The 25810-nt window shown below is 42.6% G+C and overlaps 3 protein-coding genes across 6 annotated transcripts; 1 reads left to right on the top strand and 2 right to left on the bottom strand.

The window, feature by feature from the left end:
* Positions 1-563: 563 nt before the first annotated feature.
* Positions 564-7703, bottom strand: mtrf1l (mitochondrial translational release factor 1-like). The gene is made up of 7 exons (XM_088609906.1): positions 6984-7703; positions 4257-4336; positions 3477-3660; positions 2977-3140; positions 2181-2298; positions 1248-1384; positions 564-820 (listed from the first exon to the last, which is right to left on the bottom strand). Exons 1-7 carry the CDS (start codon positions 7432-7434, stop codon positions 617-619), a joined length of 1338 nt encoding a protein of 445 aa, XP_088466032.1. The 5' UTR covers positions 7435-7703; the 3' UTR covers positions 564-616.
* A 3905-nt stretch (positions 7704-11608) lies between these two features.
* ppm1g (protein phosphatase, Mg2+/Mn2+ dependent, 1G) lies at positions 11609-20536 on the bottom strand. The gene is made up of 10 exons (XM_088610499.1): positions 19993-20536; positions 18164-18233; positions 16816-16901; positions 16043-16172; positions 15148-15629; positions 14528-14644; positions 13716-13950; positions 13025-13154; positions 12626-12725; positions 11609-12333 (listed from the first exon to the last, which is right to left on the bottom strand). Exons 1-10 carry the CDS (start codon positions 20101-20103, stop codon positions 12145-12147), a joined length of 1650 nt encoding a protein of 549 aa, XP_088466625.1. The 5' UTR covers positions 20104-20536; the 3' UTR covers positions 11609-12144.
* c17h6orf120 (chromosome 17 C6orf120 homolog) lies at positions 19698-25072 on the top strand. Of its 4 annotated transcripts, none has more exons than XM_088610506.1 (2): positions 19698-19720; positions 24290-25072. In XM_088610506.1, the coding sequence occupies exon 2, from the start codon at positions 24347-24349 to the stop codon at positions 24902-24904; it is 558 nt and encodes a 185-aa protein (XP_088466632.1). In that variant the 5' UTR covers positions 19698-19720; positions 24290-24346; the 3' UTR covers positions 24905-25072. The 4 variants fall into 4 exon arrangements, with proteins under 4 accessions (XP_088466632.1, XP_088466629.1, XP_088466630.1 ...); XM_088610503.1 differs by lacking the exon at positions 19698-19720 and adding an exon at positions 22093-22176; XM_088610504.1 differs by lacking the exon at positions 19698-19720 and adding an exon at positions 22134-22213.
* The last annotated feature ends 738 nt before the right edge of the window (positions 25073-25810 follow it).

Here is a 25810-nt window from a genome sequence, read left to right as displayed (position 1 = left end):
AATGCTTTGTGTTTGTCACAATCAACTGGAAGACATTTGGCCCACCTAGCTTGTTTGCATGCTGATAGTTTGGTTTTTCATATAAGCCAAACTAGCACCACTCAAAAAAGCAACAGATACAAAAAAATAAATGACTTTCAATTAGGCAAAAACTTTGAAAAAGTCCCATTACCACTGAAAAATAGCAGCTTATACTGAATGCCCATGAATGTGCAAGAAAAGAAACTATGCTGTCACATCAAAAATTAAGTTAAGTTTTAATATGAGATGACTGCATTCAAAGGAGTTTTTAAAATGTATCCTTAACGTTCTTATGACTGAATAGCCTTCCCATTTTGGTGGGAAAGACAAGATCACACACATTTCTGTAATTAAACAATTTCAACAATTTTTGACAGCATTTACAATTCCCGGAAGCAGGAATAAGTCTGAATGTGGAGCTGTGCCAATGTACAGGTTGCAAACTAACGAGCAGAGGTTAATTCTACCTTGAAATGGAAAACAGAGTTCAGCTGTGGAGCTTTCTCCAGGGGTCAGGAATAAATTACACACATTCCCACTGCTCAATTAAAGCACAGCTTTATTTTATTACCAAACTAGCGAACAACATCAGCTCTCAGAGTTCATTTTCTTTCAGAATGTCCAAGAGAGATTCCTGCTCCGAAAAGTCCTGTAAAGATTGAATCACGTCATTGAGCTGTTCCTTCCCCAGCATGAAGCTCTTGATATCGTACACGGTTTTGCTAATCCTGTGGTCAGTCACCCTGTCCTGGGGGAAATTGTAGGTTCTAATCTTCTCAGATCTTCCCCTGGATCCAATCTGCCAAAATAGAAGCCATTTGTTTGTGTTTTCTTGGAAGAGTGTATATATATATATTTTCCTTCTGAGTGAATGAAGTAAACAGGAAAAATACAGTAAGTTCAGTGTTTGTTTCTACAGTGATCTGTTGTTGGCATTTCAGACAGCTGATACAGTAGTGGAATTAATTGCTGTGCCAGTTGTAGAACATGCAAGGAATTAAGCAGATGCCATACAGGATATTTTTTAAGCAGAACGACTAATGTTCCTCAAAAGTAGTTCTGGACTCTGGATTGTCGAGCACCAGGAAGCCTCGGACATCAGAGGCCAGCACATTAAAGACAATACCCTGCAGGATGAGGAGCTGGCGAGGACTGCCACCCAGCGAGAGACTGAACGAATACGCGGACTTCTCGAGCTGCGGACGCCGCGTCGGACGCGCACCCACCTGCAGCTTGCGCGCACTGTACCGCTTGCTCATCTGCTCCTCCAGCTTCATGCTGTAGAGCTTGGCGCGGAGCACTGTCATGGCCTTCTCCTTGTTTTTCAGCTGAGACCTCTCTTGCTGGCACTCAGAAACCACACCTGAATTTTACACCAAAGGGGGCAATCAACCCAAGTATTTTTGCTGTACTATTAAGAAAGAGCTGGATCAGATCCCTCAATCAATTAACTACTAACAACCAAATGGGCCACACGGTCCTCTTTTTCTGTCCCCTTTCTCGTCGTACCCTGCAGGACCACCGCAGTAAATTTTACTTCTGCATCTGTAACTCCCGAGTTAAAACTGGAGGCTGCTTTTAATAATATTAGATGCCGAATGTTGGAAATGTGTCATACAAACATGGCAATGCAGGTGCTTACTTGATTCTGCTTTCATTTGTAGGTTACTGCCTTAATTACAAGATAAACAGCTCTTGATTTCACCTCAGTCTTGATATGAGGAGGAGCTGCACCCATTATTTGAGTATTTGAATAACCAACTAATTTGAGCCTTTGTAGCAGAAGAGATGTCTGAAAGCACCTTGTGGACTGGACACCTCGTCTTGTGTTTTTGTATAAGCCAGTGTCAATCAATCGCTTATTTGCTATAGTGACATTTGCAACAGATACAGCAGTGGCCAGTAATGTACAACAAAATACCCCTAACAATATCAATGTAGAAGCCACACTGAAGTCGACGGCCTGCAGAAATAGTGGCTTACTTGTCCAATAATGGGCCCCTAATTCAACTGTCCTCACGTGTCCTCCCTATCTGCCATGCGGTGCGCCTGTCATCCGTTCCCGCGGAGGATGAAGTGGGTTCTCTCCCGTACGTGGAGAGCTTTGGGGGCTCCTTTGGGATGGAAAGGGCCAGACAAACGCAGGGAAGCCCCCTCACCTGTCGGGAGGTGTACAATCCGCACAGCGCTGTCCGTCGTGTTGACGTGCTGGCCTCCGGCTCCACTGGCTCGCTTCGTCTCGATCCGCAGGTCCTTCGCATTAATCGTGAAATTAATCTGCGGCAAGGAAGACAAAACAACAAACAGAGATTGAGGTTCTTGGGGGGAAAAAAACTGACCCCACCTCGATGTGCACAAAATGTTGGGCGTATTCAAGAATTGTATAATACGGTTGATGCACGTTCAGCTTTTAACAGGAACAAACAGACCAGGCATTCTCTATTTTTTTCTGTCTTGCAGAATCCTATTCAGGAAATCACAAAGGACCTACAATTTCAGCATACAGTAAAAATCGAATTATGGTAAATCTACTGTTAATACTTACAGTATTAAACAACGAAAAGTCTGGTGTGACAGTGCAGATCTTACGTAGCACTTGATTTAAGGGTTAAAGGTTTTCCCTTTGTTTCTGAAGATCTTCTGGTCTCTGGGGACCCAAAGATGTGTTCACACCTGTCTGCGATACAGGCTCTTGCATGCCAGACACCTGCAAGCCTGCAGTGACATTAGTGAAAGCTGCCCCCATCCACAGCAGGAAAGGGGCACGAGACTGCCCACTTTTAACAGAACAGTCCACCTGTAAAGGTAAGGTTTACCATTCAAACAATGGCGCAGACCGCAAAACACCAATCCAAATGTCTGGCAAGGAGAACACAGGGCTGCGGCCTCAGGGTCCACCTGCTGCAGGTAGACGGCAGTCACTCAGAGGTCTTTTATCTCGACTGACCCCCTCACCTCGGTGGGCTGGGGCAACACTGCCACCGTCATGGTGCTGGTGTGAGTCCGGCCCTGCTTCTCGGTCCTGGGCACCCGCTGCACGCGATGCACACCTCCCTCGTACTTCATGAGCCTGTAGCACTGCACCCCGCTGACACTGGCCACGGCGTGCCGCAGTCCCCCTGCGTCAGAGCAAGAGACGTACCCCCTTAGGCAACAAGGCACACCGCAAAGTGCACATATCCAGGTAACCTAGCTTGAGATCAATATCCACTTTTCGATTGCAATATATATTTCAACAAAGAAGTAAAATGTGGAGAACCTTTTACCCTAACTAGAATATCTCATATATACATATCATAGATTACTCTTATTTTAAGCCTTAGTATTTTTCATTTCTCCATCGCGAGTCCTGCTGTGCACTGCAAAATGGAGGTCCTTCCGGTGGTCTCTCCTCAAGAGAGTGATCAACTGAGCTATTTCTGGAGTCATCTGCGTTCTGAATTCCAAGCACTCACCGATTTCACTGGGGAAATATTCCAGGGTTTCGAACCTCCATCCCTGGAAAGAGGCGAAGTTCTGGTACATGTGGAAAATCTCGGCCGCAAAGAGCATTGCCTCTTGTCCCCCGACGCCCGCTGTCACCTCCAAGACCAGGTCGCCTTCGTCAGCCTCTTCAGTGGGAACCAGGTGAGAAAGGATCTGAAATCACAGTCAGCCAAACAAATTCACTTTTTGTCTTTTTTTAAAACCCTCTGTCGGCTTGTAAGTCATTTATACCTACAGGTATTTGTATCTACAGAAAATGCATGATCAAGCTCCAAACATTTAAAACGGCAAGCCTTAGTATCAGTGCTGTAGCCTGTAGTGATGATTTACTATATTGGGCACAGTTTACCTGCTCTCATCCAGACAAAAAGGTTATTGCTTTATTTTTTAATTAAACTGTAGCTTGGCTGAAAGGGTTTTTTGATGGATACCCAATCTATCCAAGCCAACAATATAAAAATAAATGCAAGGACATACTGTACAATATAACATATTCATTTATTTTAAAAGTTTTTGGAATCTGTTGAACTGCAGCAAACAAATAAATACCTGAAAATGACATGGACTGCAGGATAAATATGACCACAGTGCTGTGAACTCTGAACATCCTGAAGCAATTGATGTTTTTAATCTTTTAAACCTTACGTACAACATAAAAATCTCCTTTTATCAGTTATACATATATATGACAAAAAAACATAAAACCTCTCGTGCACTCCAATGATGGACGCTTCTGCATTGGCTTCTACCTTTTTCTTCAAACCTTGTACTTCTTCCTGGCCCAGGACCCTTTCCTTTTCAGCAAGTTCGCGTATTTCAGCATCGTCGTCTGAAACACGTGCACAAAGAGCGGCTCAGGAGACTTGTCCAGTAAGACAATCGTAATAAACATATAATAAACAAGGAACAAGTAAGAGGTTTATTCCATGCTGAAAAGAGAAGCAAGAAAGCATACGTTTTGACTGTGGAGCCTTCCTATAATTGCTTCAACTTACACAGCACTTTCTGGACACTCCAAGGCACTTTACAGGTAATGGGGATCCCCTCCACCACCAATGTGCAGCCCCACTTGGATGATGCGACAGCAGCCATAGTGCGCCAGTACACTCCCCACACACCAGCTCAGTGGGGAGGGGAACAGAGCGGTGAAGCCAGTTCAGAGATGGGGATTATTAGGAGGCCATGATTGGTAAAGGCCAGGGGGAAATTTGGCCCGGATGTCAGGGTAACACCTCTACTCCTTTCGAGAGACACCCTTGGATTTTTAATGACCACAGAGAGCCAGGATTTCAGTTTTACGTCTCATCCGAAGGACGGTGCCTTTTACAGTATAGTGACCTAGGAGTATTAGGACCCACACAGACTGCAGGGTGAATGCCCCCTACTGGCCTCACTAACACCTCTTCCAGCAGCAACCTTAGTTTTTTCCTATCTAGGTACTGGCCAGGCTCACATCTGCTGAGCTTCAGTGGGTTGCCAGATGTGAGTTTCAGGGCGATATGGCTGCTGGCTAAAGAATTCCCACAAAAAGTCCCTCTTGCTCCCAGTTTTAAATACACTAGGAATACTTTTCATCTGTACTACTCACAACTGGCAACCCACTGAAGCTAAACAGGTGTGAGCCTGGTCAGTACCTGGATGGGAGACCTCCTGGGAAAAACTAAGGTTGTTGCTGGAAGAGGTGTTACTGGGGACAGCAGGGGGCGCTCACCCTGTGGTCCATGTGGGTCCTAATGCCCCAGTATAGTGATGAGGACACTATACTGTAAACAGGTGCCGTCTTTCGGATGAGACGTAAAACTGAGGTCCTGACTCTCTGTGGTCATTTAAAATCCCAGAGCGTTTCTCGAAAAGAGTAGGGGTGTAACCCTGACATCCTGGCTAAATCTCCCATTTGCCCTTATCAATCATGGCCTCCTAATAATCCCCATCTATGAATTGGCTTCATTACTCTGCTCTCCTCCCCACTGATAGCTGGGGAGCTATCAGTGAGTGTTCTGGCGCACTATGGCTGCCGTCGCATCATCCAGGTGGATGCTACACATTGGTGGTGGTGGAGGGGAGTCCCCATTACCTGTAAAGCGCTTTGAGTGGAGTGTCCAGAAAAGCGCTATATAAGTGTAAGCAATTATTATTATTATTATTATTATTATTACTTCAGCTCTCCATTTAATTTGCTGCAGCCCCATCTATTGATAAGCAAATGTCCGTTAACCATAACATTATAAGATCGTACCATTCATTTTAAACAAATCATACACAGTACGTCAGTATGTCAGGGTCAACAAAACTCTTTCCGAGTCACGATCTATAAGCACAGGTGCCCCTCAGGGCTGTGTGAGCTCTCCAGTTCTGTTCACACTTTATAATTGACTGTACAAGCAGTAGTCAAAGCAACTTCATTTTCAAATTCTCAGATGATACAGCTGTTCTTGGCTTAATGCATAGAGGTAGCAGCTCATCTGTATACATGTCAGAAATGCAAAGGTTTGAGCAATGGTGTGACAACAATAGCCTAATTCCGAATTAAAAAAAAAGAAATAGTTTTCGATCCCAGAGCAGTTGGTGATCACACAGAGGTAGTAATCCACAATGAACTTATCACTCAGGTTGATTCATATAAGTACTTAGGTGTACACATAGACAGTAACCTGTGCTGGACTACTCATGTTGAGTGTTTGCTCCAAAGTTCAGCAGCACTTATATTTCCTGCAAAGACTAAGAGTGTTTGGGGTTCGACAGGAAGTAATGCTACTCTTTTATCGTGCTGTAATCGAGAGCATTATCAGATATGGTATTTCAGTGTGGTTTGGCAATCTATCAGTTCATTTTAAATCACAAATGACCCGCCTCATCTAGACAGCTTTGAAGGTCATGGGAGTGAAACAGCACCCCTCCCTGCAGACAATCTTTGAAAAATCTATAATCAAACAGGCAGGAAATATTATATCAGATCCAAAAAAGGGCTAAGCATTTTTAAATACTCATGCTAAGATCAAGTCACGCACAGAAGTAATAATATTAGTGCCAAGCAGTGCACATTGCAAAGTCTTGACAACAGCATTTGGGAAAAGCCATTAGCCCCTACCGATGCAGTAACAGGATTAAGCACACATCATTGTGAAAACTATAGCAGAAACCTTGTGCATCGTGTCTCTGTAACCCCCCCACACACTTGCCTTTTAGCAACATTGGAAGAACTGGAGACTAATCCACTCAAGTCTCTCTTTAAACTCTTTAGTTTGGAAGTTCAGCTGGAGCTGAGGAACTTCAGCTGATCATCTCTTGGATACAGACTTGGAAGAGGCCAGTGTGAACTTTGACAACACTTATTGACAGGGTGTGTGGGAGTGTCTGTTCTTTCCTTTGTTAAATACACTTCCACATAGTTCCCACGTCTCTTATAATGGCGTCCTGTATTTTGGAAAATACACAGATGACTGATGCTCATCACCTGCACCTCGCGTTACTCTCACCTTTCAGTAAAGCCTCTGTGGCTTTCAGATCCTCCTCTTTTAGCCTCAAAGTGATCAAATCATCTATTAACGGGGTCAAAGTCGCGATTTTTCTCCGTAGCGCTCTAAGACTCTGCTCCTCGTTCAGTCGGCCTTCATCTGTGTTTACTCTCTTCAAGAAGTCCTTGTAGTCCGCCTCCAGCCTCTCCAGATAGCTCTGCAGCGATCTCTCTCGGAACAGCTCCTCGGGTGAGAGCAAGTTTGTAGTCATCGCAGGGTGAGAAAGATGCACACTCCTTCCCATCCGTGGGTCTCCTGATAGTCTGCATGGCTGCCTTCCTCCCACAGACACAGGGATCCTGTCAGGGCAGCACCTCTGAGAAAGTCTCCGGAGAGCGGAGCGGGCAGCGGCCCAGCTGTGCACTCTGGCACTGCAGCTCACAGTCCGTAAGGCCACGATCGAGATAGACATCGCCTTTGAATAATCTGGTGTCTTTAAAATGCGGCTGTTTTAATACCCAGCGTGCAAAACTGCACATGACATTGTGTGCGCTGCCACTGTTCTCCACCCACGGCGCTCACAGAACAAGCCGCAACACGATGACCCTAAACTAGACTAGCGCACGCCAAGCTCGGAAATGAAAGTTTTCATCTAATTTTATTCCCAAAGTGTGTTCGCCCACCGCAGAGCTTTAGATCTTCCTGAACACCACCATATTACTTAGCTCACAGCCGCATGCGCAAGGCTCACAATTAGTAGAACAGCGCTTACCATATAAAAGGGAACAAATGCGCAGATAGCTTTCTGGTCAGGCAAGCGTATGGTTGCAGGGAGGGAGATAGTGTGCAACTCGACAAGGGTTACAATTACAACTACCGGCCCGTGTGTCTGTAGAGGTGTTTCAGCACAGACGCAATGATTTCTATAGGTGGTGCTGTAACAGAAAAAAAACTAAAGTCGTAAAGTAAAACAGTTGGATCAAGAAGAATTTTGTTCTCGGTAATACTAAAATCACTGACAAGTAAATTCTGTATAATTTCACACGATGCTTCTGTTTTCGTGATTAAATTACGAGAGTCCGTTTGCACCTTTACAGGTGTGAAAGGCAGGCATCCTGCAACATGTTCTGATATATTTGCATTTTTACAGTCTATTGTTTGTGTATCCAGCTGAAGCCCGGAGTGTCATATTCAGCCTGTTTTGGCTCCGACGATGTGAACGTTTGACCTTTTCGCCTGTGTCGCTTAGACCTACAGGATAGAAAAGATCAATAAGGTCAATCAATCAATAAGATCAATAATCCATATCATTTTCCAAACAAGAGACCGCTGATCTAACTGAAGGATATTGTCAGACACAGTTCCCGGACTGAGGATATTTGTTTGTTTGTTTGTTTGTTTGTTTGTTTGTTTTTTTCCTGTTTAAATAACAGTATCACGATGAGTTCTAGATAATGTAGGATCACCCCACACATTCTTGGAAATACTTTGCATTATTGCCGGATAAATCTGCTGGTGTCGCTGACATTTATTTGGAAAGTGTAATTACTCCATAAACCATACTTATTCATTGGCAACAGTCATTTCCCGGAATCTTTTCCAGTTATTGGAACGTTTTGAAAAAAAAACTTTGCATAAATAATAATGAGGGGAAAGTGGAGGAATAAGATCTTAAATTGAGTTAATTGTAACTTTTTGTAACTCATTGTAAAATTTATTTTACAATTTTAGAGCTCACCCTGAAGTCACCCCGACCGTGCCTCTACAAAGGGATAGTTCTGCACTGCGGATGAGTGTTCATTTTACAGGCATTGAATCGTGATATCGGAATATAAGACAAGATAAGATAATTTTATTAGCCATATACAATTTCTTGCATTAGGAATTTGTCTTTTCGCATACCCCAGCTTGCTCTCCATATCACAGTGAAGCGCGTTTTTGATAATCGTTTTCATAAGCAAGTGATAGAAAATTAAAGATGATAAAATCTGATAAATCTGATTTAGGCTAAAATACAGGTAACTCATTCACAAGTAATGTTTCCAAAACGCAAGCCTGAGTCAGATGAACATCCAAGTACTACGGTCGGAGTTTTTAAAAGACATCTAGACATCAACCACATTCTTCTCCAGATTATGACAATGCAACAGTGAATATATTTAATGCAACGTCCATCAATCCTAAATCCCAAAGGCGTTGATCTCTTGATCATTAGGGCACACGATTTCCTTCCTGTGTTTCGGTCTTGATCTTCACCAGACATCATTCAACGGTTTAGATCACTTCATCATCTGTGCCCAAATGAACCGTCTCACTCAGTTAACAGTCATCGCATCTCATGCATGTATCATAGTGAGTCACAAACGATCAATCAAAACGCCAGCGTTTAATCAATATCCAGAATCTGTGTACTTCTATTTTTCTTGAGCGAGTGAGTGGTTTCTTTTGATAGTATATACATATATGCGAACTCTTCCTTAACCACGAATTCTTAAGAAAACACCTCATTAACACATTTGAGTCCAAAAATATTTTAGAATCTTAGTGTTCAGAGTAAAACTCGTTTCCTCGTTGTGCCTGAAACCTGAAAGCCCACCTTGCCACTATAAAACCAACAAGAGTTTTGAGACACGTTAGTTTCCATTTTTAGATTTATTGACAATGCAAGAAACAATGTCATCTGATTTCTGAACTGTTTTAAACATCCTAACTAATACAAAGATGCTTTGGAAAAGTTCCAATATATATATACATTTAAAATACTTCATATATAAAATGTTTGCAATTGACCCGTTGCAGAAAGCCTGGAGAGAGAGAAGAAAGAGACACCATTAAGACAAACATGAAAAAATCAAGATACTAATAAAGATTTCAGAGATCTAGTTTAGTGGCACACAACTCTAGTCTCAGAGGTCTGCAATGTCTGTCAGTTTTTCTCTCACCTCTTCAGCTCAATGAGATCATTAAGAGCATAATAATTTAAATGGACCAATTTCAAACGTCTCAAAGATCTTCATCTGCGGATGATTTAAAAGAAACCCTCCTGGATTCTTGCTCTTGGGAACTGGAGTTGTGCACCATTGTGCTTTTTGATAAGACTACATCGTAGAGGTAGATGTGTGGTCATCTCCTTCTTACGTGCTACAGCAGTATAGGCCCGGTTCAGCCCCGGACATCACAGTTCGGGAGGACTTAGAGATGAAGTCCACTGCGGTCAAATAATTCTTTAAAAATAGCAAAAACGAAGTAAAAATAGAAACTCTGTGACTCCTGAGGAATGGCCAACCAGGAATTACTGACTGCCCTCTGAAACCGATCAGCTAGGCCAGTGAAAGATATTCCAAAGCCTCTAGATTTATTTGAAGTCTTCGCTTTTTTTGCAGCTTCAAAAGGGGTCTGATTAACTGCGTTACAGTGTAAGGCTACATTTTCAGTGTTTACTTTGTTCATGTGACACCTAACTTACCTTTGGCTCTGCTTCCCAGGTAAAAACACAGCAATTATGAAACAAGGAGAGCTGCCTTGCAATTAAGTTCTCAGCCTCACAGTTTGGTGCCACGAGTTCCTGCAGGAGTTGACAGGTGGAAATACTGATCACTAATGTCATTGCTTGTTTCATTACTTTCAGTCCTGTACGCTCCCAACTTATAGCTCCATACTGCCGGGCATTTATTTGCACCAGCGGTGAAGGGAGACATCCCGATATATAATACTGGAAAAATTACAATACTGAAAACAATTATAGCCAATATATCTACCCAGGGGACAGTGAATACATTCTCAGGTGTGGTTTAGTAAAGACACAATGGCTGATAATGGCTTTTTGAAGGGAGGTAGGTTGCTATAAAACAAGAACCAAAAACGCGGAACACTGACTGTAAGGCAGGGAGGATGTCAGGTCCTCAGGGGCCACAGAGCATTTTGTTAAGACCCCTTTCTAATTATTCGAATACTTCGCCTTTGAGGTCAAATTGGACTTTATTCACACAGCACAATGCCCACAATCCATTTGAAGGCTTGGAGAGAAGTCCTAAATTTCATTAGTACATCAGGTGAGACAAACCATTTAGCTGTAAATGTGGGTCTGATATCAGACAAAAAACAATGGTCCTCCAGGAATAAAGCCAGACTCCCCCCAGATGAAACAATTTTCTAAATTCCATCATCTCTCTCTTTGTAGGTACACTATAGTCTCATTACAACTAAGTGCTTGACACAAAATATTTACCTTCAATATCCATCATGGGAATTCATTTTCTTATCCTTTCATTTCCTTTGCTAAAAAACAATTTAGCTTTTTGGCAAACCAAACGGACCACATTGGGAAGCCTTGTTTTGAAATCCCTGAATGAATAAGAATCAGAAATAAGACTAAAAGATTTCTTTAGATCAGTGGCCCCTAGCTCTGGTCCTGGAGAACCCTGACCCTCCAGGATCTATGGGTCTGTCTGCAATTGGAGGTTGAAGAGCTCGCTCATTTTGACTAACCAAGCCAATAACGCGTTTAATTAAGGTAATGAGAACTGAGCTGGATATAAAACCAAAGATCCCTGAAGCTGTCGGGATCTTTGAGGTGAGACTTCGGCTTCCCATATGCTTAAGCTTTCTACTGGAAAATAAAAATCCAAAACAAAACAGACCAGATCTTTTCTGCATGTTAATTTTTTAAAAAAATGTATTTGAATGTACTTACATATTGGTGTTGAAGGAATAGGCACCATATGTCACATTGCTCCACAATTACCCAAAAAAAGTTAATGCAATCTTTAGACTAAAAGTTGACAAATATGGAAAAGAACATATATACATGTTACATTGTACATTGAAATCCACAGACGTCTTTCATCTTTCTTAAAACATAATCCTTCTTTGTAGTTCATATTTGAGTACTGGAATATCATGGGAGAGGCATGTTTATGATCATGTGGCAAGGAGGGGGGGGAGGGGGACGACAACATATGACATACTAAACAGACTGATGGAAAATAAAAATTAACGAACAGTTCCTGATTTACATGTACAATTTCTCCATATTTAAGATAATCTAATAGAAATCCCCCCGATGAACAAGGACATTCTTCAAAGCTGAATACTTCGGCAAAAATCCTTTAAAAAAAAATAAGGAAAAAAAGTCTGAAGTCTGATTTGTTTCTAAAAAGGATCAACCCATTTAACGGGACGGCTATTCTGTTTTAGACTTCTTGCTGTCGTTCCCATTTTTCTCGGCTGCGCTCTCCTCTGGTTTGCGCTTCTTGCTCCCCTCGGCCGGGCTGGAGGAGGGCTGTGGCGTGAAGGTGACGATGACGCAGGTCATGTTGTCACATCCGGTTCCGTCCCCTGAGGTGTCGGGAGCCAAGCAGTGATCCAGCAGCTGCCACGAGAGAGGAAACAGCATCTAGCAATGATTTGGGCCAGTCTCGCCTGGTTTTTCTTTAAGTTGGAATTAATATATTTGCAACGGCCATTTTTACAGCTTAGAATACGGCCGTATTGCATGGAGACCTGGCTCATTTAAGAACTGCTAGCACCTGAATATCAAAGCAACAGACAAGCGTTTGAATATTTCTGTGCCCTTGTGGAGAAGATGCACATTAAGGTCATCATAACCTTATTTAAATTCTCTCTTTACGTTTAAGTGTTGCTCCAAGGAATACATAACCTACCTCTTCAACAATGGAGGACAGTAGTCGAACTTCACCATTTTCATTTGGCTTTATTCTCTCACTGACAAAGTCTATTACTTCCTGGCTGCTCATGACGTTCCTGCAGAAGAGAATGACATTTGTTCAGAGACATGCTGTCCATACTTACCTAAAATATAAAGAAACCACAGAGAAATAAAAAGCCAGAAAGATCGTGGTGTAGGTGGGTGCACTGTGTCTCTTCTGAGATCATTCTTCATTCTGGGTTATCATGCCTTTAAGAATGTGTAACTACTAAATGACGAATGCAAGTTTCTACACTTTTCAAAATGTATAACATTTGCAGTTTCACCCTTCCTGCAAGTCAGGAATGAACTGATTGACTGATTTCCCTCCCCAGCAACCCCTCTCCTTACTTACCAGATTCCATCGCAGGCAATGACCATGAAGTCATGGTCTTTGTTCAGAGTCAACACTTTGACATCGGGTAAAGCTGAAATCATCTGCTCTTCGGGAGGCAGGGCTTTATTCCGTTTGTAAAAGTGATCGCCTGAAATAACACAACATCACAATAACTTATTCAGGCGGCACATTAGCATTGCTGTCTTGCGGCACTGGGTCCCTGGGTGCAATCCTGGACCTGGACTGCTATCTCTGTGGAGTTTATATATTCTCCCTGTGTTCGTGTGGGTTTCCTCCAAAACCTACAATCCAAAATGGATGGATGGCTGAACCGATTCAGGTTGCATCCAGCAAATGTGAACAGAAGCCATCATGTTTTGACCATTTATCAAATGGACTGCACCGTCTTCAACACTAGAGAACCCCGAAAACCTGTTCACCCAAGACAAGGTGGGTAAATCTTCAGAGAACATAGTGGGATGTTTTTCAGCATTACTGAATTTAAGATAAATATGCCTGGCACTATCAAAAAGCTATCGGTTGGTTCCTTTGAATTCTACAAGATAGCTGACTGAAAAGCATTACATCTAATATAATGATCCAAGCACCCAGATCTTCCAAATCCTTGAGCTGATGCACCATGAGACGTGCTATTTATATATATATAATAATGGTGCTATCTCACACAGGAAAATAAAACAGCTCTTACCAATGGCTCTGGAGAGATTGAGCCCCCCGTTGACTCTCCCATCCATAGTAACTTTGCCGCCTGCGTTCTTGATCCTCGCCAGCTCCACCTCGTCCTCTGGCTTGTGGTCATAGGACATGTCCACTGCTTTCCCCTTCTCGGACACCACGCAGCGCGAGTCGCCGGCGTTGGCCACAATCAGCTGTTTTCCTCGGATCAGAGCTACAACTGCTGTGGTCCCACTGTCTGAGCCGGGCTAAACACGAGGGAGAGCAATGTACAGAGTCCTGGTGTTCCAAATCCCCACCATCTCTGCAGACCTTTATCCACAGGTGTATTGAGTACAACTTACAATCTGGAAATCTGTGCGCTGCATCTGCTTCGAGAAAGGAGTTTTCTGGATCTTGTTGCGAGTTTGCATAAATCCTCCTTAACCTTTTTCTTTTCAATTTCTGTTCTACATACCCTACCTTTGCAGGGCAAATTTAGAAAGAAATTAAGCTTGCCAGATAGACTGCATTGTAGTTTGAGAGATGTTTTTTTGAAGTTGACATGCTTGAATCAAGCTAAACTCTTGTTTTTTCAATCACAAAGTATCAAGACAGAAAATCCTCTGAAAGTTCTGATTTTCAAAAGAAATTTAAATGATTTTATTTGGATGTAACTCATGGACTTTGGAAAAAGTTCAATGTTTGATATTTTCAATTAAAAAAATCTCATGTTTTTTGTTACCCAAATAAGACAAGAAGTTCTCAGTAATGAAATTTTTTAATCTACGTACCCATAGAACAGAATAGAACAAGGAACTACATAGAACAGAAACAAGGAAATACCTCCTCTTTTCCATCCATTCCAGGAAGGCACATTTCTTCATCCTCTGCGTCACTGTCCTCCTCCTCTTCATCTTCCTCTGTACTGCTGTATTCTCCTTCATCTTCCTCGCTTCCATCCTTTACGAGAGAAAATATTTAATCTTGAACCGTGAAACACACTGTTAATGCCTCAAAGTTTCTTTACAAGAATGCAGTCAGAAATGACTAAACTGAGAATGAAGGACAGGATTCTCTTGTAACCCAGAAAGATCAACAGAGACTATCACTGTCAAAGCTCCGATCTATGTGAATTGCAATACAATTTTAGTAGCTTGTTTATTTTAATTGGGTTTCTATTGACATTTAAACTTTACACATCACCTGCAAACAAGTACAAAATGCTTACTGAAAACTACAAGTAATTTAATCAGTGGTTTCAGAAATTTGTCTAACCTTCTGTTCAGAAGTAGAAATATTATAGTCACACAACTGTGAATATGAAATCTTGACCCCCGAAACAGATCAGTTCTTTTCATCATGGTAGAGCAGACAGGCATTGTTAACCAAGTACTGTGAAAGCGTGTTTTGCGATAGTAAGATTTGGGGAGAAACGTCGAAGCCCAGAATCCTGTCACACGCACCTCTTCCTCGCTGTCTTCCTCCTCTTCGTCCTCTGCTTCTTCTGACTCGTCACTGTCCTCAAAGAACTTGGACTTGGAGCTCCACTGTGGCTGCGCCGCAGAGGAGGAACAGGAGGGTCCGGCGTCCCCCGTGGGCGACGCGGCCTCCCCCTCGGCCTGGGGTTTATCGGCGGGGCAGGGGCCCGACCCCCCGTCGCCAGAACTCCGGCTGCCCCTCGCGTCCGAGCCGGAGCTCTTCCCTGCCGCGGGTTTGGGCTTGCCGTTCTTTCCGCCCGGCTCCGAGTTCGTGCCCCCGGCCTCCCCGTTAATGTCCTTGTCCGGACAGGCGTCCTCTCCGTCCTCCGGCCCGGCTGCTTTCTTCGTGGGGTGGCAGGGTTTCTTCGCGTTTTTGATCGAGTTGAGGTTCTGCCCGTAGCGGATCAGCAGCTCCTCGATCGTCATCGTGGCCTCTTCGTGCAGCAGGGCCGCCTCTTCGTTGTCGACTGCGCCGACGAAGACGGAGGAAGAAACAGGCATGAACCATGTGACAACATCATTACCGTTCACAGGCGTGCTCTCGCCTTAGCAGAGCTTTGACCTGGAAAGACGCTTTATAAATAATGTGTTGTAAAACAGCACGTAGGAATAACAGCACATCAGTGCACAGCTGGCATTGTTGCAACAAACCACGTTTTACTGCTCTCTTGTAGGAAATATTATCTAAAACATTTAATTGAATTCAGTAAGACTACAGGCACTTTACAGAGAGCAAGGTTGTATTTCTTTCTATTCAAACACTGACTCTAGCGGCTCTAGGTCACAACCTATGCAGCACATCTACTACCTTTCAAAATGCAAATGTACGCAATTCAATGCCTTCTATCTGACACGATACGGCGCTCAAAGGGAATCTTACCGTCGTCTTCATCAGCCACTCTCTCTTTCACTTCATCCTCCTGAGGTCGGCCAGCAATCTGCGCCAGCTCTTTGACCACTTCATCCATGGTCATCCGGCTATCAATGGCCAGAAAGGCGTCTTCTAGAGCCTAGAGCACATTTCAAACCACAGATCAGTGTCAAACCCCAAGGAATCTGCACCACGCACACTGGAGCCTAACAGGAAACAAGTTTTGCTTCAGTCCGAATAACTAACTTCTCGTGCTACCTTGCTGCTCACTGTACTATGAGCTGGTTCACCGGTGAAGAATTTGAGTTTGGCTCAAAGTTCTATATATAAAAGTCTAATGCATTGCTGGGAAACACTTTCGGAGCTCACTTTAGCACTTAGGACAAAATTAATTTAATTCTGCTTTTCTAGGTAACTAGGTATACCTAGAAAAGCTCGTTTTTACAGGATTTCAACTTTTGTCTATGGTTATTTTACTGTTTTTTTTTAAACCACAAGAAAGTCACAACATACTACAGCCCATGTCAATTCCCATCCGTGATGGCTGTAGCCCTCTAACTTTAAAAAAAGTACCCGAACAGGCTTCACACAAGAGGCCTCGGACAGCATCGCTGGCTAGTAGAAACATCTATTCACGTTTAGGCACACAAACATCATCAGCCAGAAGTGATCCTCTGCCATCGCTACTAGTTTAATTGTGCCTCATTAAAGTTCAGGAATTGTTTAGAAGAGAAAGCTCCGCCCACGAGCTGGAAAAGGTTCTAACACACGTCTAACCTTACCTTCTGTAGCTTGCCATCCTTGTACGTCTTCTGTTCCATTATAATTTCAGGGAGGTATTTGGAACAGTATAAAGCAACTTCTTCACCTTTGAAACGACAATCACACAAGGTGTTTTTTTACAGGGACAAGGAAAACCAAACACTCTTCTTACTAGAAATCCATTCGTTCAGCTATTTCTCTTCCCCAGCAAAAGCTCCTTTCATTATAACATACAGAGCGATACAAACGAGAGGTCATTCTGGGCGAATTGTAAAAGGACATCTCCCTGGTTCTGAAGGGAATTTTACTTAAAGCCCAACAGGTAACTGCCCTCTTTAGTGACAGAAGGGCCATCAGCGCCTCTTTACTAGGCTGCTGGAGCTCACAGTCATTCTTCTTCCATCAGCGACCAGAAAGACGCTGCTACAGTTCATCCAGGACTGGAACCACACAGAGACCCCGAGAGCCTTCAGGTACAAAATGGAGGCTTATTCTCCTTGTGGGCAAACTGACTTATTCGCCTCCCGGCATTATAGGTGTTTTTTCTTCCCAATCTTTGTATGGTGATATTGATTGGTACAAGTCTTTGTATGAATCAAGGAAGAATTGAACATTATACTAACTAAAATGCTTAAGAGTGAAAAAATGAATGTTTCAAACATTTGCTCAGTTAATTCTATCAAATACACTCAGTCCTCAACATACAAACGATCAAGATATGCACATCCGTACATAAGAACAGCACATGAACAGAATCCCCAAGAAATCTGAAGAATTTCACATGATGGAGTGGTGAATTAACTCACTGTATCGCTCACTAGCATACTGAAGGGCTGCTGCTGCTCAATGTTACTGGGTACAGTGAGCTGCTGACTGACTGGCAGCGTGGATGTGTTAACGTTAACATCCAACTTTTGCTTTATGATTTTGAGGTTACTATGAGTTATAAATGCCCTCAAAAATGGCTGAGGAAGGAGATAGGCAAAGTGACAAAGATGAATCAAATCCTAAAAGAAGAAGATGGAATGAAAGTGGAGATCACAAAAACGCTGTCTTGCCTTTGCAATGCTCTTGGTCTTAATCATCTGACTACTGGGACAATTATTCAGTGGACAGAGAATTCTGGAACATGTTAAAGCTTCCAGAAATTGTGCTGACTTAAGAACAACTTGAAGTATGAAAAGGCTTTAAAAAAACAACCTTTCTGTAAAGAGGGGACTGAGTGTATTTGTCAAATAGTCTCCTGGCTGCTAGCAACCTACACTGTCACTGTGTATAAACCTAAGGTGTTCCAAGACCAGTAAAAACAGTGCAGGACAATACAGCAGAATAAAACAAGCCAGTTCCCCCCTTGTTTGCCGATACTACCTCCGTGCCCATCGTACACCGCGAACATGGCTGTCTCCTCATCCAGGTCTGGAATACAATTATGAGCATCCTGGAAAGAGGAAACAAAACAACATCACTTCACGGAGCAAAAGTCCAACAAACGGCAGCAGTCCATCGCCCCTTAAAAAGAAGAAGATGGGCGCGAGCAGTTTTTTTAACATCTTAGTATTGGCAATTATTTCTCCGTTATAACCTTAAATTGCGTGTAGCCACGGGACACGAAAACAATCCCCCTGGACCACATACAAGGGGAGAAAGCCTTTTGTAGATGGCTCCTCCGACTCGCCCACCTTTGAGCCTCAGTCCAGGGCTGGAGGTCCAGCCCCAGGGAGAGGAGAGGCACTCCCCCATCGACGGCACCGCGCGCTCGCAGGTAGCCCAGAGACCACAGACCACAGGATCGCCAGCGCCGCCGAGAGCCGAGCGAGCCAACACTACCCTCATTACCGGCTGAGCACCAGTGCTTCTGTCGGCGAGCGACGTGTCCCTGACTCGAACCCGTGACACCTAGATGAGTGAATCCGTGCTCGGGGAAGAGTCCTTCCGAGCTGAGGCACAGAGCACAGGCAGCTTCACTGGTTCAAGGCAAACCAAAGAGCTCCAGTTTGAAAGGAAGAATAAAGCCCTTCAATTCAGTCACTTAAAGCTGTTTGTAAATAAGAGCCAGCAGTTCCGACTTTTCTTTCAAAGACTCAGAGACTCATCTCCCCTGTTATGGGTACACAGCTGGTTATCAATACACCACCAGCTCCCTGTGAAAAGAGTTGCCTTTCATAATCTCCATCTCCAGGGCTGTCTGAAGCTGGTATTCAAAGCCTCCGTGTTGCAGCACGTGATGGATTGTCAATGCGGTGCATTTCAGGCTTGCATGAAAAACATGTGCATAGAATTTTGTAAAACGTACCGATGTAACAGGGTGCTTCAGCTGTCTATACGTTTTATTTCAGATATGCTAGTATGACAAGGGACATGAATTCTAAATGAGTATAAGTCATTATCAGACATCTGGCCTACTGCTTGCAAACACTCATAATGGTTGTAGGATTGCTCAAGAATAGCAGCACTATCTCCATGCTAGCATAGGTTAATACAGATGCCTACAATGATTAACCCCCACAGCCATTTCACAGCTCTGGTTGGTATGTAAATGTAATGGCTTAATTCAACCCTTGAAGATAAAGGCTGGAGATCCCCTGCTCTGTCGTGTACATCCACATTTTCCTATATTTGCAGACAGATCCCAATAATTCTTCTAGAATGCCATTTATCTGCAGCACAGCTTTTTCGCCTCAACCTCCTCCAATACCGTAAGCATGAAGTCTAAAAAAGTCTTGAAGGCCAGCTATGGGGAGCAGACTCGGCACCTGGGAGTTTGCGAAATGCTCCGATGACTGAGCTACAAGTGCCCGTGACGTGGTCGGGGGGAGAATTCAACGCGGAGGCTCAAAACTGTGTAAGACTAAAGCGCCAGAAGGAGTCTCGGACTGTGGAAAATCAGATCCGGAGTAAATAAAACAACGGCTTGCGTTTCTAGAGGTAACAAAATATTTTCATTCAATTCCCGCGCCGTAAAAGTAGACGAATAACAAAGCCAGCACGTTTCTAGCTTTCTCTCAAAGGGTGTTAGGCAATTTAATAGAAGAGCTTAAAAAAAACTGAAGTGTTTTAAGATTCCCAAGTGCCAAGATGAGGTGTTCGAAAAGCCGGGAGGGTTTTATCAAAAGTGGAGAGAATGAGTGGGATTGTGCCCCGTGTTTCAGCTCGGAGCGCCAAGGACCTTTATAAAGCCAGCGACGGAGAGCTCTTACCTCCATTGAAACCCGCCAGCCTTGCATGGCTGCAAATCCGTAGCTAAGACTTGTATTCCCTCCATCGGCTGTGGTTTTTACAGTGTTGGGCTGCGACAAGTAAGCCCCCATTATGTAAAAAAAAACGTAGCCAACAACAAGAAATCCCCGGGAAACGCGGAATGCTTGACAAAACACCCCAAAAAATGCGAAGCCAAAAAAAAAATAACAACCAGCCAACCTAGCCCTGAACCCCAATGAACATTTAATGTACTTCCAATTTCATTACAGTTTTATTCGGCGACAAATTACACAGGTAAGAGTCAGTGAAGACGTCTTGGCTTCTAACTCCTACTAGTTAACGTGATCGGAATAAGTGGATGGGGGCGTCTCTCGGATGGAAAACTGCAAAGGCTAGACGCGAAAGTACTCGAGAATGAACAAATCTTGTGTCCCCTGCTCTTTGAGATCACGGAAAACGCTGAAAAATGCCAGCACGTGTAACACAAACCATTATCAACAACCTCCACAAGCCGACCAGAGGAGGCAGAAAGGAAGCGGAAGAGGGCTGGAAATGCAAACGCGCATGTCCGTCTGGAAGCCGTTACCGTAGTTACTCTACGGCGCGCGCCTTCGAAATCTGCAGCATATAAAATATCTTTCAGGTTCGACAAGAACATAACTTCATTGTGCACAAGGGTCATATCATGTTATGAAAAGACACTTTTCATAGGAGAAAAAAACTTGACTATTCTGACAATACAGTCAGATTTATGCGCGCTTCTCGAGAAACACTGTGCACTGAACAGTATGCGGTTTTACTGAAACCAAGAGTAAAAGGGAATTCGATATCAAAAGCTTTAGTGTAAGATAGAAAGTTTTAAAATGTTGACAACATAGCCCCGGAGAGTGCCGACGTGTTGCACGTGGCTCCTTGTCTGTACGTCTTTGTGTGTTTTGTGTTGTGGGCTTTTTGTATCCAACCTGCTCTTGCTTGCGGATATCGGATCAATATTTTTTTACTCAAACTTAGGTACACCTTATTTGGATCTAAATAAACTTTGGGTGATTCCTTAGTGTCTGTGAATCGGAGCATACATATAAATAAACTTTGCATTGCACTAGTGCACACGACAAGTAAACTGAATTGAACTGGGTCTCAGTATCTTTGAAGAATTTCCGCAGAACTGGGCAGAGTGGGAAAACTGATGTACTGTAACGTGAAGAGCTGGACTGTATGCAAGAGATAACTCCTGAACAGAACCCGGGGCTGGACCATTCAGCATCTTATATATATTCAGGAGAAACATGTAAACAGTCCTCTATACATTTCACAGGGAGTCAGTGCAATTTACAGGGGACAGGCGTTCTGGACCTGGGATGCTGTCTGCATGTTCTCACTCTGTTTGCTTGGGTTTCCTCCTACAGTCCCCAAAAAATGATGGTCGGTTAATTGGCATCTGGGAAAATTGGCCCTGGTGTGTGTGTGTGTCTGCCCTGCGATGGACTGGTGTCCAGCATTACTTGCTGGGATAGACTCCAGGTCCCCTGTCACTCTGCACTGGATAGAATGGTTAGAAAATGGATGGATATATTTGACTTATTTTAAATTGAACACACATTATGATCCAATATATTGTATCAATATGGTTCTGTATTGTAGATTTGATTACCCAGTACAGAAGAGCACCATGACCTGAATTTTGTGTGAGTCTACAGATCAGCCTCACAGTTCCATTATTGTGGTGTTTTGATTAGCATATAATTAGTTGTGTATATAAAGTTTTAATAAGTTGTAAGTAAAAAAATGTTTTACAGCCCAGCATATATTCTAACATGGGGAGAAACCTGTCATGAATTCATAAGTTGTGAAAACTCCCTGTGTTTGTTTTACAAAGCTGTTTTAGGATTTGGGATTTTAGAGTGTCTTGTTGAAGGTTTGATTATACTGATTAGAATTCAATATATACTGATTAAGTAGTTTCATAGTTCAGGACTATGTTTTTTTACGGACAATAAGGGACTGTATTATATACTCTACCAATATGGTAACGGACTACACGTCTGAGCGAGCGTGACTATAGCACATCTAGAAATCTTGTTCTATCTATGGTAGTTGAACGAGAGGCCTTGCGTTCTCGCGAGGTTGAACGGTATTTGCGTGCCTCCTGGCATGGTGGAGAAATGGAGCAAGAGTTGCTTTCGGTAAGAATCGTGTTAAACATAACAAGGTTGAGTTATGGTAAAGGTTTGTTTTAATTTTTTTTTTGCACGTGCATTTGTAGTTTTTATTTTCTACGTGATTAATCGTTATTCGGGGTTTAATTGTCCTAAGCAAGGATCGCTGTTCAGGGTGTATCGTAAGAGCTCTAGTCTTAAGTTAACTTTTTTCAGCTTGTGGCCGTCTTTGACCGCTGTCAAATGCTGACGTTTGTCAGTTTTTGTTTTCAGATCACGCTTATGTTTACGGAAGGACATTGGGCTGAGTGCTAAAGGGTTTTTATTTTTAATTCGACGCAGTTCTACAATATCTAAGCCTTGCTCTTTTTATAAACGCGAAGAGCGTGACATTATTTATACTGTTCACCCGGAGCTCCGTAGCAACAACAGATGCCTTTTATATTTTACAAGTGACTTCTTTGTTTCTAAGCAGCTTGTACTGTAGCGCACGTACTGTAAATTGAACTTTGTTCTACCTTTAGGGCTTATGCTAAAATGTTGGTGAAATAAGCTGGGATCCTGAGCCAATGGCAAAATCGCATTTTATTTCTTTAGTGATGAAACATCGATTTAAAGAAAAAAACCCGGATCTTTAAAGCCAACCATATTCCCCTCCATATCTTCATATGTAATAGAAAAAAAAAGTTCGGTTTGTAGGCCTAAGTTGATTGCTGTAGCTGGTACGCTTGAAAGTCTGCATCTTTGTTTTTCTAATCAGCTGGTTTAGGGTTGATAGTGCAAGTGCCTGTGAAATTAATCCCACATTTAATGATGATCAAGTGGACAGATGTGGAAGAGATCTGCGTGGCTGGTATTACAAACTACTGTTGCGTTGGAACACTTTGGTCCCTATATAAGCTGAGATGGGTCAAGACCAGTGCTGCAGAACTCTGGTGTCTTTGGGTGCCACTTAACTGAACTGATGCTTTGCTTTACTTGACCAATGCAACACTTAACGAATGGTTACTAATGTAACAAGATAAAAACTGCAGGATCTGTTGCCCATAAAGCAAGGGGTGTTTGTTTCTTTACAGTAAACAAAGTATGTGTCTTTTTATGTTTTACCAGTAAGCCATTCTCATCTTTTAACTTCTTATATTTTCAGTCAGAATGCCTTTGTGAGATATCATATACGTTCTCAAATATACATTTTTACATACTGACCATATATCTGTTTTTAATCAATATATTATTTTTAATTGGACTGAACTCGGCAGAAATCGACAGGGTTTACAGTGAACTTGAATACATCATCTAATTGAGGCTTTTCTACTATCTCTTGAGATTCTGTGATGACAAGTAATATACTGTATGAGTAAATTATCTTATAATTCATGAGTGAAAACGAAACTGAGACAGCAGTTTTGTTTTCCCCAGTTCCTAAATTATTGATCTCATGAACTCTGGTTTCCTCAGAATCCTAAGATATTATTTTCTGCTCTTGGCAAAATGAGTAAGAAACATAATTATTCTAGGACAGCTTCACCCAGGCACCAGCTTCTTGTCCGTGAGTCTGCAATTTTCATGCAAATGTCTACAAAAGGAGAACTGTAAACTGTCAGATATAATATGTGTTATTACAAGCAGTGCATTACTGGTGCTTATGAACGCAAATGCTTCTGTACTATTAATAGCTCAGACGCTGTGAAGCCATAGTAGGGATTGGATATGAGCTTCCATGTTACCACAGGTGTCAGCTTACAGTCTGGGTGTTTGGTATGACTCTTCAAACCAGGTATAGAAACTACAGCATGGTTTTTATTTAGGCTTATATGTCATACAATTTAAAATCACTGCCTTGAGAGGTTTGCTAGTTTGTTCCTTTAATTTGTATTCTTCCTCATACATGTAAATGAAATCTATTTCTGCTGCGCCCTGCTGTGCTACTTATTCTGATACATTAGAGTGCATGTGGAACTGGGCTGTAAAATGTGATTTCCAAAGAAATACAACAAGCCAGTTATGGAACAGGTCGTGCATTATGAAGAAATGATGTCCAGAGATTTTAAGTTAATCTCATTTTTATTTTTTCGTGTGATCATAGTTTTATTGCTTGTGTCGGTACCTGGGACTAAACTGCGGTTTTTCTTTATTGCAGGCCATTGACAGATGATAGAGGTTGGGTTCCCTTCCTTGAGGAAAGCCTTTCCCAATCATGGTGCTGCACTGGAGTAAATTGTGCACAGTGCTGTTCCTTTCACAGGCCTGGTGCTTCTTGCACAGCTTTGAGGAGGAAGTCATTCCTGATGAATGGGTTCTCCTGCATGTGGTACAGGGGCATATCGGTGCAGGGAACTACAGCTACTTAAGACTAAACCACAATGGCAAGATCATCCTGCACATGCAGAGCCTCAAAGGTGATGCTGACCTTTATGTTTCTGATAGCACCCTGCACCCCAGTTTTGACACCTACAAACTGCAGTCGGTCACCTGTGGTCAAGACGTAGTCGTGGTGCCCATGGATTTTTCACGCCCCGTGGGCATTGGCATTTATGGGCACCCTTTTCACCAGGAAAGTGAGTTTGAAATGAGAGTCTATTATGACCAGACTGTCCATGAGGATCCTTTTACCAAAGGCTCTTATTCTCCAGAAGACATGGGGAAACAGAAAAGGTACCAGGAGGTCTCTGCGGAGGACATACAGGAGGAAGAATCAGTACTTTGGACCATCATCATTGGAATTCTCAAAATAATACTTGAAATACTGTTTTAAAACAATGCCTAGGCGTCCTCTGTATCCTAAGAAGGCTAACAACTCAAGTTGTTATGGGAAAACGCCACTGTCTCAGTTAACAGATCCTCCTGATCATGTGCAGCAATCTGGAAAAATGGGTTTAAACACGGGGACCAAATGCAGAAATAAAAACGTTTTGGAATTCGATGTGTTATATTTATTTGTGGTAAAAAAAATGTTTATTTGCATTTGGATGGAAAGCACCAGTCAGAACAGCCAACAATATGTACAGTTGCTTTTGTATTGTGGCCCAAATGGTAACATCTTTGTTTTTTTATTTGTCCATCTGGTGAAGTAAATATTATGTCTGGATTTGATTTATAAAGAAACATTGACATTTGAACTGTTTACTCGGGTCTGTTCAGTACTATGCATAAAGGTGGCAGGTGTACATACACAGTGGCCAATAAACTACAACTAACCTACTTTGACCATCATACTTCAGCCACTATTTATGAACTAATATCGAGCATTTCTAATACCTTTCCCTACTGATACAAATACTTTACTGTAAACATTTATAGGGCATCAAATTTCAACCCGGTAATTGAAAGTTTCTTTTGGGAAGAACTTATCTCTAAGAAATAAAGTGATTGGCTAAGATACATTATTCAGAAATGTATTAATTGACAGTAATTATATTTTGAATATGTGTGTCAATACATGTAATATGTATCCACATTCTGTGAAGGCTTTTGACAGTAGCACTGAGGTGGACTTTGTCTTTAAAGCCCATTGAACATAGTGGTGGAATTGCGAAGTTTTTGAGCCCTGAAGGAACAAAACAAGTGACTTTTTCAATATCGCTGAACTGTTCCCTATGGAAGCAGAAGCACGGAAGCTGTCCTGTAGGAATTGTCATCCTCCATATGAGATATTTAACTG

The sequence above is a fragment of the Lepisosteus platostomus genome, chromosome 17, assembly GCF_059453375.1.
Source record: "Lepisosteus platostomus isolate fLepPlt1 chromosome 17, fLepPlt1.hap1, whole genome shotgun sequence".
Taxonomy (NCBI): domain Eukaryota; kingdom Metazoa; phylum Chordata; class Actinopteri; order Semionotiformes; family Lepisosteidae; genus Lepisosteus; species Lepisosteus platostomus.
This window is presented reverse-complemented; position numbering and strand designations above follow the sequence as displayed.